The sequence below is a fragment of the Dermacentor albipictus genome, chromosome 3, assembly GCF_038994185.2.
Source record: "Dermacentor albipictus isolate Rhodes 1998 colony chromosome 3, USDA_Dalb.pri_finalv2, whole genome shotgun sequence".
NCBI lineage: Eukaryota > Metazoa > Arthropoda > Arachnida > Ixodida > Ixodidae > Dermacentor > Dermacentor albipictus.
The window spans coordinates 69565094-69579046 of record NC_091823.1 but is presented as its reverse complement, the minus strand read 5'-3'; the positions used below and the strand labels follow the sequence as shown (position 1 = coordinate 69579046).

General features: G+C 43.5%; 1 protein-coding gene across 1 annotated transcript; it reads right to left on the bottom strand.

The window, feature by feature from the left end:
* Nucleotides 1-6879: 6879 nt before the first annotated feature.
* LOC135919007 (uncharacterized) lies at nt 6880-13245 on the bottom strand. Its single transcript, XM_065452751.1, has one exon. The coding sequence runs from the start codon at nt 13033-13035 to the stop codon at nt 7537-7539; it is 5499 nt and encodes a 1832-aa protein (XP_065308823.1). The 5' UTR covers nt 13036-13245; the 3' UTR covers nt 6880-7536.
* Between the last annotated feature and the right edge of the window lie 708 nt (nt 13246-13953).

Below are 13953 nucleotides of genomic sequence, written 5' to 3'. Positions count from 1 at the left end.
TCAACCTCGACTTCCAGTGTTACTAGTGCGTGCCTTTATGTACAATTCTATCCTTCCATTAAACAGTTGTGAGTAGCACTTGTCTTTGTGCACCTTTCTTGTCTCTGTGGTTTTCATCGTGCTACGTTACTAGTTCAATTATGATCATTGTGCATTGGAATAATAGTGCCTTAAAAGTGCAATGCTAGTGTGTTTTTCATTTTTCAAATTTTTATTCAGTATCCCATTAAAGACCAGCTGAAATGAAATTTCGGACGTAAACAGCCTAGTTTCGTACAGAGCAGCTTCCATGCAAAATTTTTTCATTTCAAATGTGAGTGAATGCATTACGAAAAGCTAGCTAAAATACTCATTTTTTAACACTGGAACTGAATTAAAAAGTTGGATGACAATTCAACATCTAGTTGAAGTTAATGAAAGTTCCCGAGGTAGTTGGGGCTGAGATAGGGGTAGAGTCAGTGCGCACCACGCTTCGTTGTGTCACTCCTCGCAAGAGGGGAGTAAGAAAAGCATCTGACTTAAACTTTTTTTTTACTGCACGATCTTCAGGACCGGCCCACATTTTGATGTATGATGACATGTTAATCAATTTTAAATAATTTGAATATAATGAAATTTTGACATAAGAAAGCAAATTGGCAATTTTACTGACTTCATATTACCAAGCTTTGACTGTACTTGCAAATAGTAGTTGAATTTAGCGAGCATCAGAAATGATGTCTTTTTTTTTTTTTTTGCTTGCGACATTTGCACAATATTGCACACCCTTAACATGTCAGAATAGCCAATGCCACCTAGACAAGATAACATCTCACGAGGCACAGATAATAGAAAAAAAGTCACATGATCAATAATGCAAGCTGTATTGAAAGGGTAAATAATGAAAAGCTGTCTTGAGCCTTTTGTTCTCACAATTATATTTTTCCACTCAATACAATTAACCACACATTGCTTCCATACCAAGCCACACGACCACTTGATTTCCTAGTGCACTCACTCTTATCTACACAGCCCAGTGAGTGGTGCAGTGGCTATGGTAGTATTCTACTATCAAGTGCGAGGTTGTGAATTCAATTATCAGCTGCTGGGACCGCATTTCTATAGGGGTAAATTGCAAGAATGCTCTTGTACTTCGATTTAGGGGCATGTTAAAGAACTTAAGGTGATCAAAATTAATCCAGAGCCCTCCATTAGTGTTTCCCATTGCTCTAGTGTTGCTTTGGAATGTTAAAATCCCATGGATCATTCATTCATTCATTCATTCATTCATTCATTCATTCATTCATTCAGTCAGTCAGTCAGTCAGTCAGTCAGTCAGTCAGTCAGTCAGTCAGTCAGTCAGTCAGTCAGTCAATCAATCAATCATATCTACACACAAGAAAACCCACTGGCTTCCTTAGAAAACTCTTCATGCCTCAATAACTTCCTAGCTCAAAAATAACTTCTCTGAAAAGACACAGTGAGCTGAAGTGTCCAGCTCCAGCATCTATAGCAGGCATCCAGCCTCGGCTGTGGTTCCGCCCAAGAACGAGGACTCTAAACATTCTCTTAATGCGAAATCATCAGCTAGCACACAGAAACACACCGCACAATGTGTTAGTTTTCTATGTGCCTCCACTTTGTTCGTGTCCTTAGCACTGCTCCCACCTGAATAAGAAGATTCTCAGAACCTCTAATCTCGACCCGCCGCGGTTGCTCAGTGGCTATGGTGCTAGGCTGCTGAGCACGAGGTCGCGGGATCGAAAGTGGTTTTGGCACGTAAAACCCCATAATTTTTAACCTCTAATCTATGGACTGATCAAACTAAGCATAATGCTTCATATTTAGCATTTTTTGTTTTTATTTACACCCAAAAAAACTTTGTTTTATTGTTTTCTTTTTGTGTGAGTGTGTGTAATTTTTCACATTTTATCGACTTTTTTGGTGGATATTTCTCACATGAAGATTGTCAGCTTTTTTCTTGTGGGCTAGTATGTGTGTTCATGCATGTACACGCATTTGAGTATATTATTCACTGATTTTTGTTGATGCTGAAATGTGCATGACTGCAGATCGTGCTTTTCAACAGTGCAGTAGTATCAAATACACAGAACAAAAATGTTTTCAAGAAGCGCTCTAGAGACAGCACAACACAATACGACAATGTGACTATGCAGTAATTAGTGAATGTCTTTGATATTCGAACACAAATAGAATGACCCGTCACGGTAGCTCAGCGGCTATGGCATTCTGCTGCCAAGCTCAAGTTCCCGGACTCAATTCCTAGACATGGGAGCTGCATTTTGATAAGTTGAAATGCAAAAGGACTCACATATTTTGATTTAGGTGTGCATTAAACAACCCAGATGGTCAAAGCTATTCCACATCATTTCACTATGGCTTCTCTCATAGCCCCACAGCCTACTTTGGGACATTAAATCCAATGAATCAATCAATCAATCAACAAATACAATGAGACGTTATTCACAACATTATGCAAGTATGGAGCTCCAACAAACAATACAGAAAAAAGAAATGGCTAGGCAGATGCTACCCGATGTTACAATCAGTGAACTTTCCCAGTTCATCCATCGCAGTGGCCACAGCACAAAGACAGCAAGGATCCAAGCCAGGGGTTCTCCGATTTCTCTACATATCCTGCCCTCTCTCTGCTACTCGTTTTCACCACAGCAACAGGCAAAACATATGCAAAAAAGGAAGAAAGCAAAAGTAGTTTGTGTGGCACTGATGTGCAACCACGACCTCACCAAGCGCCCTGCATCAAAGTGCATGCAAGCCAGCAGCTGCACCCCCTTCCGCCCCAATTATCACCTCAGATCTCTGGTAAATCTGCTTTCACTGACCCTTCTTGGCTGAAGCATAATTCCAGAAAAAAGAAGTGGTATACCTATACCTTTTTACTTTTTTTGCTTGAAACTGAACATGCTGACCCCTAGTTATGTGGGCTAGTTTACGGATAAGTCATATAAGCCTCTGCTACAATTGTTTTAGGAAAGTCTGTACCCATTCATATAAATACATATATGCCCTCATGTGCCACATGGCACTCTGTTCGAATAAAGAAAAAAACCACCTTAAAGTTAAGCCCCCTTTCACCACAGGTAATAAAAAATCACGCAAAGTGAAATTGAATTTTCATCATCAAGACTAAATTCAGTAAAACCTCATCAATACATGCCCGCTTGAGACCTACTAATGGCTAAGATATAGTTGCAACAAATACACAACCAAGTCCATAAAGCCCAAAGTACTGGTTTGTTGCGATTTCCGGTTAGCGCTAACCATATCCATTTTTCTCATATAGAAGCTATTTGTGCCGCTTTGTCTGGTGGTGAGGCCGACGACCAATCTGCCACAAAAAGGTTTTCCAGATTTTTCAGATTTTTCAGAAAGTACAGAGCACTCCGACAATTATTCCAGCTTCAGCTCAGGTACGGTGATTCCTAAACAGATAAGCATTGGAAATGCACAGAGACATGATGGCAGCCTCAGCGAAGAAAATTACTAAGTGGCATGCCTGTATGACCCACAGTCGCTAACATTACCACAATGAGCATTGTCACATATTTTTCATCTTTCACCACACTGCTCAGCAGCATGCGTGGCATAGCATGTCATTAGAAGCATACTGCACCTATTTCATTGGCAACCAAACACGCCGTCGAACTGGAGCTGGTCCAAGTGTGTGCCACTTGCAGAAACGAAAGCAGCCCGTAGCCATCATGTTGGCTCGGCAAGCTATGCACCATGCTTGGGCCCTGCCTGCATGGCCGGGAGCAGTGCGAGCACAAAAGCATCCTTATGAAACATGGGTGCAATCAGCTGGCAAACACGCACAAAGCTGGCAAACATGCACAAGTACAGCAATTAAATGCTTCAGCTCAAGGACGGCGTGCACTTGGCAAGTGATTCACTGCACGCAAGTCACACAGGATGATTGGCATTACACAGCAGCGGGTAACCACGTTTCAATGAAGCGGTGCCAGTTCTTGTTCAGTAAATTGTAAAAACACATGCACACACACATCAGGCAAAGCTCAACAAGTCGGTGCTTAGTCAGCTTTGCCATTGGCGTCCCAAATAAGGCTTCAAAATACTACTAAAATTCTGCCCATCTTCCATTGTAGGGCCATGTCAAACATGCAGAATAGTTTTTCATTACTTTGGAAAGAAAAAAATATTATACAGGTCCAATGCACATCTTAGAATCCATGTGAAGCAAAGCTTTTGCAATTCGGTTAATGAAATACATTAAACTTGCCCATTTCATTTCTGCATCTTAGGCATAAGGGAATCTGGTGCAAGTGCCCTCTTGCACCCGTGCTACACGATGCGACTACTCTTGTATTGGTTTGTACTTATTTTTTCTTATTTTGCATGCGCAATAGTATGGAACTCATAATCATCAACATGCAGTAGTCATATGAAAAAGCTAGTTGGCATTGGCCCAATGGAAGCATATGTGCGATTGTGGCCTAATTGAGAAACAAGAAGGAAAGAAAAAGCGATTGTGGCCTAATGGTTAGAACATCAACCTGCTGTACTGGAGGGGCTGAGATTCAAATTCGGCCAGCGGGCGCACTTTATTTTTTTTTCTGAAGAGTGAAAGGGAATCTAGTTTGTGAAAACTGAACCAGCAACCCTAAGCAAAACCACGGGAGAGCTTCGCTTTAATAAAGGTAAACCAGCCAATTTGGGAACCTTAAAATTTGTAAAAATCCCATGGGCATAACACCAGATGGGCAAAGGAGGGATGGATAGTACACAATTTTATATGTTTGCCCTGAGCGCACAGCTTAGCAGATTACCCATGCACCTGATTTATGATGATTCAGCTATAGGCACAGCATACAAGGACCAGCAATACTTGGAAAAGCACAAACTGACAAGAAACGGCCTGTTTATAAACCGCAGCAACTTTTTCAGGAACTACTCTAAAAAAGCTTGCTCAGGGAAGGTAGCCCTTTGGTGCCCTTCACAATGAAACTTCTAATGGCACGGTCAGAGACCAATGAGCAATAATTTGTCATAAACAGAATTTATTTTTTGCAAGCTTGATGAAACACGCCAATTCATAAAATTGGCCCAAAATCGTAAGCATCAAGAAAAACTTGAGAAAGTTGGAAGGTATAGAACCTCTTGGTGTGTATTAAGCAACTATCACATTGACTATCACATTAGAGGTCTATCACATTGTTGGCAGCAGTGCACAGACATAAATTAGCAGTTACCAGCAAGTGCGTGGGTAGGCTGTGTTCCCACCAGGTAGGCATTAACAAAATTCCACTGTATATGCTTATACTCCAAAAAACTCTGGTGCCTGCATAGAATATTTCACACACCAAAATCCAAAACAATGCCTCAAATTGTAAGTGTGAATTTAGAGCGCTTTTGCCCAAACCACCCCTCAGGCTTGATGAGAAAGCACACTGTGGATAACATGTACAGCTGTGACCATCCCAGCCAAATTATGCAGTCGTGTGCGATTTGTGGAGCTGACAAGGAGAATGAAAAGTCACCTTTAGTTCAAGCCCCCTTTTTTTCAGACAGAGGCTTCTCTCCACCCGTTTCAAAGCTGCCGGCACCTTGCATATATCGTCATATTGCAAGATTCCCATAGACAGCTCCTATTGGCCGACAGCTGCCAAGGCAGGCCATAGGTTCATGTTACTCACGCATCCATTGAAGGTAGGCGCCTGGGAGGTGCAGTTCGCATGTAGCAGCAGTGGCTGGCAGAAACCTTCCATGCCGACAGAAAATGTTGTAGATGCTATCGCTCTCCCATCACCACTTCACTGCCATTCTCATGTAGCAGCAGTCAAAAAATTTCCATGAAAGGTACCAAACGTGACCACTGTTTCCTGGGGTCAGTAGCAGGAATACTACGCAATGTTAAGAGGTGGGGTTGCCACTGGCTACTCCAGCAGCACTAGTACAAAATGTGCAATCTGGCAACAAAAGTGGGATCCACTGCTGAGCTGTTATGCACACTACCGATGTATACACGACTGAAAGCAGGTCCCACACAGGCATTAGGCATTACAAACCGCAAATTGGATGACCAATATATATGGGCTGAGCGCCACCATAGGCACCACATCACTTAGTCAGAACCAATGAGATTGAGGGGAAATGAGAAAGGTAAATATGGCTCGCATAACATTTAAGCCTCTTACTGGGTCTTTTCGGAAATTGTTTCGGTAATAAATTCCTAGGAGGCACAAAACCCGTTACAAGCAAAAAAGAAGGAAGTTTAGGGCCCCTTTAATGGGACACTAAAGAGAAACATTTAAGTTAACCCATATTAGTCACTTATATTTCTGAAATAGTTAGACAATTGCTTTTGAGAGGAGAGTTGTTAAGTCAGAAAAAATGCAAAAATGCAGGATAGATGGCAGCACAGCTCTCAAACTAGTTTTCCACAACGCTGTGAATTTCGACAGTATTTACATGACCCAGTTTAGTGTTTATTTGTAAAGAGTGACTTATACTGCACTCTAAAAGAAGCAAAGGATCAATCTAGCAAGTTTTGAGGACTTTTCCTGCACCAAAACGGTCCCAATATGAGAACACACCTCAACGTTTGTGAAGTCAAACTGGTATACCGGCGCTGTAGTTCTGCCACAGAATTATTTGGGTTTTACTTTCTCTAGTAATAACTAACCTTTTTCCACCTAATGAATGAAAGACTAATGTTTTGAAGAATACATAACCAATCTAAATTTAGTTTAGCTCTTTAGTGTGCCTTTAAATACAATTTCACAGGAACATTCTGCACACTTTCATTGGTGCTTTTTTGGTGCTTTTTTAACCAAAACGTACTCAACGTTATAAGGGTGTGCATTTCAAAACCAGACAGTAAAATGAATGACACTCAGATGCATCAGAAATGAAGCTTCATTAATGTAATGAAGTAAAGCCACAAGAAAAGCATGTAGTTCTGGAAGCCACAGTGTAACATCAGCTTGCAACCCCTACTACACCACAAAGTTTACTCTCCATGTGAACGTGGTGACTGAAGTTGACTGTCATCAGCATATGTCAAAAGCTTTGGCATAAAAGAGTTCCAACAGAACAAATAACTGTGGCCATATCAAAAGTGACTATTAACAACTTTCATTTACAGGTGCATTAACGTACAAATATAGCAAACTGTGCATTCCAGGTTGAAAAAAGAGTGACAGCAATACCACAAAAACTAACAATGTAGTCATTTTGTATTCTGAGGCATGGCTTGAATTCTTATTCCATCGTCTTCAGTGAATGCAACACTCAGTTAAACAGAAGGACAATGACACAATTATGAAGAGACACAGCATATGCTAATCAAAATGCCAGATGCTATGAAACAAAATCAACCATAACAAAACAAACCACTAAAATTGAAATGAAACCTGCATATACAATCTTTGAAAGCCCTAGTTGGCCTACATAAGAAAAACACAAAATTTGGCCATTTACATTCACTTACTACAACACGTGTGCACATCCAAGATATGTATAAACAAAAGCATACATATGATGCCCTCAATTTCATCATGGTCCTGTTACACGGTGCTTCTTGATTTTGTCCGCAAGATGATCAGAAGAACATTCTGCAGAGATGTCCATCACTTTGGAACGATCATAAGCATCGGAAATCAATGCATTCCACTCCTCACTGTCCTTAAGGGAGTCAAGATGTCCACAGATATACAGAGCTTTCCTGGCTCTTGTGATGGCAACATTCAGCCTCCGGGCATCAGCAACAAAACCAATGTTGCCTCTTGGGTTGTGGGCACGCACACATGACAATACAATGACATCCCTCTCCTGGCCTTGAAAGCCATCCACAGTATTAACATCAAAAGTTGCTGCCCCTGGTGCGAAACTCTCTTGAAGCTGTTGGATGATAGCACTCTTCTGTGCCTGGTAGGGTGTGATAATACCGAGAGACACATTCACAACATGCTGGGAAATAGCAAGGCAAAGATGGGCAACGAAGGCAGCTTCACCACGATTCAACCATGATGTACTAGTGGCCTCGATAACCTCAGGGCTGTCCTTAATATTGAACACAAGGTATGGAGTCAATGGAAATGATGCATATTTGGCGTCCAGCCCAAGAACTGGTCGAAGCTTCCCATCATAAAAGTAGTTTGATGGGAACTGACAAATCTCTGAATGCATCCGTCTCTGCTCACTTAGTGTGAAGATGGGCTTGGAGTCAACTTCTTGCTTTAGGTAGTTGTAAAAGCGCTCAAAGAGTGACTCCTGGAATCCACGATCGACAGCATCTTGCGACACAACTGTGGCAGGGAGCTGCATGGGATCACCAACAAGAATCAGCCTGCTGGTTCGGTACTGCAAGCCGAGGAGCGCTTCCACTTCGGTGCACTGAGTTGCTTCATCAAGAAGAACACATGAAAAGTTATGAGAACTGTTGCAGCCAAAAGCCTCTTCCATAAGACGACTACGGCAGCTGTTTAGAGTGGAAAGGATGACATGTGCATTGCGAAGGATTACAAGTTTCTTGTCATTAACATTACGAAACTGCCGGGAATGGCTGTCAGTTATGAGCTTTTTCTTCTCTTTAGCCTGCTGGATCTGAGACCGCAAATGTGTTATCTGAAACTCAAGACGTCTAAATGCTCTGACATCCTGACATGCAGACTTTTCAAGCTGACACTTTTTGTCAGTGCACCGTTTAACCTCAATCTCTAAAGCACAAATGGTCTGGTCATACTCTTTGCACCGTTCAATCTCATCCTTCTGAATGTTCTTTTGCAACAGCTCATCAAGACATATCCCACGAACCTCTGCATGGACCATGCTGTTTTGGCCAATTCGGACTACCTTCAAAACCTGTTCTGCAGGCACTTTCTGTCTGTACTGCCACTGCCTGTGAGCCAAAAGCCGACGACCAATCTCATCAACTGCAGCATTGGACGGTGCCACAATCAGCACAGTCTGTTTGCTGTTGTGCTGAAGGATCTCTGTCACCGCGCCAACCACTGTGTGAGTCTTGCCTGTGCCAGGTGGGCCATGCAGGATGATAATTCTAGGTTCTCCACCACGCTCTCTCATAGCAGCAACAGTAGAACTGATTACTTTCTTTTGTTCATCATTGAAGTTTTCTCTGAACCTAGAGCTCATGGGCACACCTTTCTGGCACCAAAAATGGCTAACATTAGGCCTGACAATACATTTGGCAAATGCAGATTTTTCAAGCTCTAACACAGCTTCCATTTGCCGCAAAGCCGGAGTGATCTTGGCCACTACAGACAAGCGCTGAACTTTACCAAAGTCTAGAGTCACAGGTCTTGTTTTTACTTGAATCTGCAACGTAACAGGAATACACCCATCAGTGTACACACTTTGCAACAAGTCTGGGATGGCGCTATTACGCACACGAGGGTCCCTCAGAAACTTGTGTTGAGTTACAAATCCAAATGCTGGCAGTGCAGCTTTTGCCTGATCTCGAATGCGCAGATCCAGGCGGACAAGGTGACCTTCAAATGGATACAAAGATTTGTGCATCTGCTCTGATGTCACTAAAACAACACAAGTTAAGATCATGGTGTCACCAGGAGGGCATGTGTGGCGTACAACAGCAGAACTGAATGTCATGCGTGTGGTGCGTGCAAAATGTTCTCGCCAGCTGCGGAAGACAGTCTGCCACACTTCGAGGCACAAGAAGTGGTAGTTCACGAACTTGTATTCTTCCAGACTACTGTACATGAAGCGTTTACTTCGAAACTTGTCCATGTCCAGTAGAGGAGGAAGCATTGCCGACTGCAGCTGCTCCTTTAGCCAATGAACTTTCCAGTTGAGAATGTAAGAGATGAAGACTCCCAAGTTTATCTTACTCTTCTGACTATGTTCAAACTTTTTCTTCTTCAATGATGCCCTAACACGTAGTGCAAATTCAGCCCTCTGCTCATCGGTTTTGCTACTTGGTTCTTCTATGTGAAAGTGTACACGTGACCTCCTTTCAGATACATCAATGTCCATAGGTTCAGGCAACGGATCCATAGGCACTGGAATTAGCGGCAGAGCTGAAGGCCTTTGTTCAACTACAGTGGGGTCACCTGAAGTAGCAGCGGGCACTGGTGAGCCCGTTGCCAATCTAGAAATTCGGACAGCTTTTTTGAACCTTGGAACAGAAAAGCACGGTTTTCCCTGTTCTGATGAGTCAGTTCTTGTAAAATTGTTGACCTGGGGAACGAGGGCACATTCTTTCAGGGAAGAACTCAATCGATTTGTAATTTCAGTCGAAACAGAATTTGACAGTGGAACATCTAGCTGCGGACGTATTTCCATAGCATTCCAAGATGGACGCAACTGGCTCGTTGTTTCAGCAGAAACATCACTCACCCTGGGAGCTTTTCCCTTCTCCGGAAACAGCTGCGCACTATATAGAGATGGACTCACTTGCTTTGTTCTTTCAGCAGAAATGTCAAGTGGCTTGGCAGATTCAACTCTGTTCTGCACCGTTTGCATGTCATTCAAAGGTTTAACTATTTTGCCTGGCTTGCTTTTTGATGTGCTTGCAGAAGGCTTAGATGGCTCTTCTGTACTTAGTAGACAAGCTGAACGGGACTGGAACCTAACCTTGTAATGGGACTTCTTTAAGCCACCTTCACATTCAGCAGCAGAGCTGGATTTAAGCAACCCTTCACCATCTTTCTTTTGGACTGCTGATCCACCTCCAGCCATTGGTATCCTGTGTTTCATAGATTTCATCAGCTTCTCTTTCAGGCATGACTTTTTCTTGGGGCTTCGGTTCACTTTGCCTTTCAAACAAGCAAGATGGTGGGCGGATGACAACAAAATTGCACGTGCAGGAGTGCTTGTTCTCTTTATTTTTGCTGGAAGAGCCTCACTATCAGAGAAGTCTTGTGACAATGCTGGGAAGAAATCATTTTCTGGTTGCTCCTGCTCAGTTGAGGTAGTCTGCTCTGGCTCTGACTCATTCCAAACAAGTCTTTTTTCAAGCTCCTTGTCTTGAGTTACTGAACACACTGGCACAGTTTTCCTCTCTTCAGTACCATCATTCAGGCAACTATTTATCCACGGAATGCCAGCCTCAACATCAGCATCATTGCTAATGATATCTTCCGCTTCCTCAGGTTCTTTCTTGATCTCAAAATCGATTCCCCCATTACAATCATCATCTGAATCTGAAAGAATTATTATTACATCATCCTGAGAAAAAGATATACCATGACAACTGTCTTCATTAGTTGTGTTCCGAGTGTTTTCTACAAGTCCTGCTTCAACATGATTGTGATCACCTTGTGTGACCAAACCACCTTCAGTGAGCTGCTGTCCACTTAAGGAAGCAAGAGTGCTGGATTCCAATCTCTGAAGAACAACAGAGCATGGCTTAACCAACAGGGACAAATTGAAACAGCGTGGTGGGTTAGGCAAATTGCTGACATTCTTGCTGCAAGCTGTCGGTGAATATGATCTTTCCTGACATGGAACATACTTCGAGCCTGCACACTTCTCACCATTCTTGTTTTCATGTAGAGAAAATGTACTGCACTGCTCAGCATCAGTGGCTTTTAGGCCACTCGGTGTAAGACCACTTCGCACAGTTTTTCCAAAACCTATAGAAGAGATAGACAGATCTGCTGGGACATTGCTTTTAACTATGCTTTGCACTATGTTGTTGCTACTGCAGTCAGACAAAACAGGTTCCTCTTTCACAGTAGTGCTACTGACATCTGTTTTTGGTGCTCCTAATGAATGAACAGGAGCAGCTACATTTTTCTTTGCAGTAGCACACACATCAAGATCACTTCGGTATAAAGTATCACATTCTGCTTTTTGCTCAGAGGGACAAGATAAAGATGTGCTGTTGCATGAGTTTACTTTGACTTTTCTTGACACAGTACTTGAACAATCTGTCCTTCTGGAGCTACTCCCAACGATGCTGTGCAAGGGTAAATCACCGAGACACTCACTTTGGTGAGCAGGTGTCACCACTGCTTTCTCTACATTCTGTGCTTGCTCTCCAGTTAAGCAATCTGGTTCTTGCTTGATATAACTTGGCACATCTGACGGTTCACGTATGGGAACAACTCCAATGTCAGCAATGTGTCCTGGTACCTCCTGTTTAATGTAAGTGCCAGGTGTATGAGGAAGAAGTGCTGGAGAGGACACTTTAATTGAGCTTCTGTTGCTAGCAGCAGGTGTGAAGGTCAAGCCCACTGGCAGTGATGGCCTGCTATTGGATGTGTCGCGGCTAGACGTCGATCGAGAATCAGTGGATTCACAGTCCCGTTCAATTTTCACTCTCCCCACAGCGTCAAACGGCTCTGCCTTGGGAACAATCGCGACTGTGGTACTTAACACTTGCTGTTGAGGACTGATGCTGAAGCGCGTCGTGTCAGCCGAAAGCGGAACATCGGTGTGAGCGGTACCAATAGCCGGACCGGTGGAAACTGCTGAACCACCATAACAAAGTCTGTCGCGCCCATCAAAGGGTTTCTTTTCGGGTGCGACATGTTGCGGAGCGGCATCAAGGGCTGAGGGCGACGAACAGTGCGTAGCAGCTGCACTGTTCGAACTTGTTGAAATAGTAAGTCGTCTTTTCGCACAGTGTACTTTCGTGACGACGATATCGTCATCATCGCTCAACAACACGACGTCGGATGCAGGCGACGCACTCGTTGGTGAATCAGGCAATTCGTTCTTGACGGCGACACCCACACATTTCTTCTCCAATGCAAACACGAACACATCATCACCACTCGGCACAGCCTTTCCGAAACCGATGACATCGCCTTCGGAAAGAGCAACGCGGTGTGATGCCTGTATCCTTGCACCGTTGACAAACACGCCGTTGTGGCTGCGAAGATCAGTGATTTCCCATTGTCCACCACTGCTGTATCTCAAGCAAGCGTGCTGACGACTGATGTTCACGCTGTCTAGACGATACTTCGGCTCAACATTGCGACCAATCACGACGTTCTCGCAGTCTAAAACAATCTCGCTTTTAGCGTGAGTGTATTTACCACACCGAACGAGGTGCCAAGCGTCAACCATTGCGGAATCGTTCGAACTACCTCCTGCATCATCGTATGGCTGGTGAGGATGTCGCGGACTGAGTTAGGTTGAACCAAGGTGCGTAGCAAGAAGTCATCTCGAACGGCATGGTTTCCGAATCACAGCACTGAGCATTAGGGTTTAGTACGGTCGGAGCGACAGCACCGGCTTAACGGTTTGACTGTTTGACGCGGGAATAACAGGCCGGCATGTGTAGTCTACTTGTAGGTAGCGCTACAGTACAGTAATCCCATGTTCTTGCCCAAAAATAATTTTTAAAAATTTCACGCGTACTACTTCTCTAACTTTTCTCAAGTTTCACAAAGCTTTTATTTTCTGTTTTAAGTTGATTTATGCATTTTGTGGACACATTTTATAATCTCTAGCGATAGATGTCCGCATCATGGCTACACCGTGATTCACACCCACGCCCTAGAATTACAGTATAGTGCCTAGAATATACTGGCTAGTGTGCCGTCCGCGGCCTCCCGGGTGGCACCAAATGCAATGAATGCCAGCGGCTGCCGCTAGGGGCGCTGCAGTGCAGGTGGGTGCCGCGGCACAATCCGGTCTTCGTAGCCCGCCGTGTTTCCGCAGCATCGGCAAGCGGGCTGCTGCGCTTTTTGTTTTTATTAAGCTTTAGCAGCAGCACAGTTCAAATGTGGGCAGCTGATTTATAAATCAGGGTTTGTTTTGATTACAACAGGCTTCTCTAGCGCTTGTCGCTTGCATGAAAAGCGTGTGCTCAGCTGGGCTTCGAGGTGGGAACCTGATGTGTTTCTATGCTGGAAAACGTAATTTTTAAGGCAAATGCATTGATCTCCATTTTCCAAGGCCATGTTGCGAGGTACAGAACATATCACACGATCCAAGGAAGGCCAGAAACGAACCAAAGCATGTCCAGCCGTATATAAGAGA

What these genes read in the sequence shown, in the direction of transcription:
- LOC135919007 (XM_065452751.1), bottom strand. Translation starts at nt 13,035, where the DNA reads ATGGTTGACGCTTGGCACCTCGTTCGGTGTGGTAAATACACTCACGCT.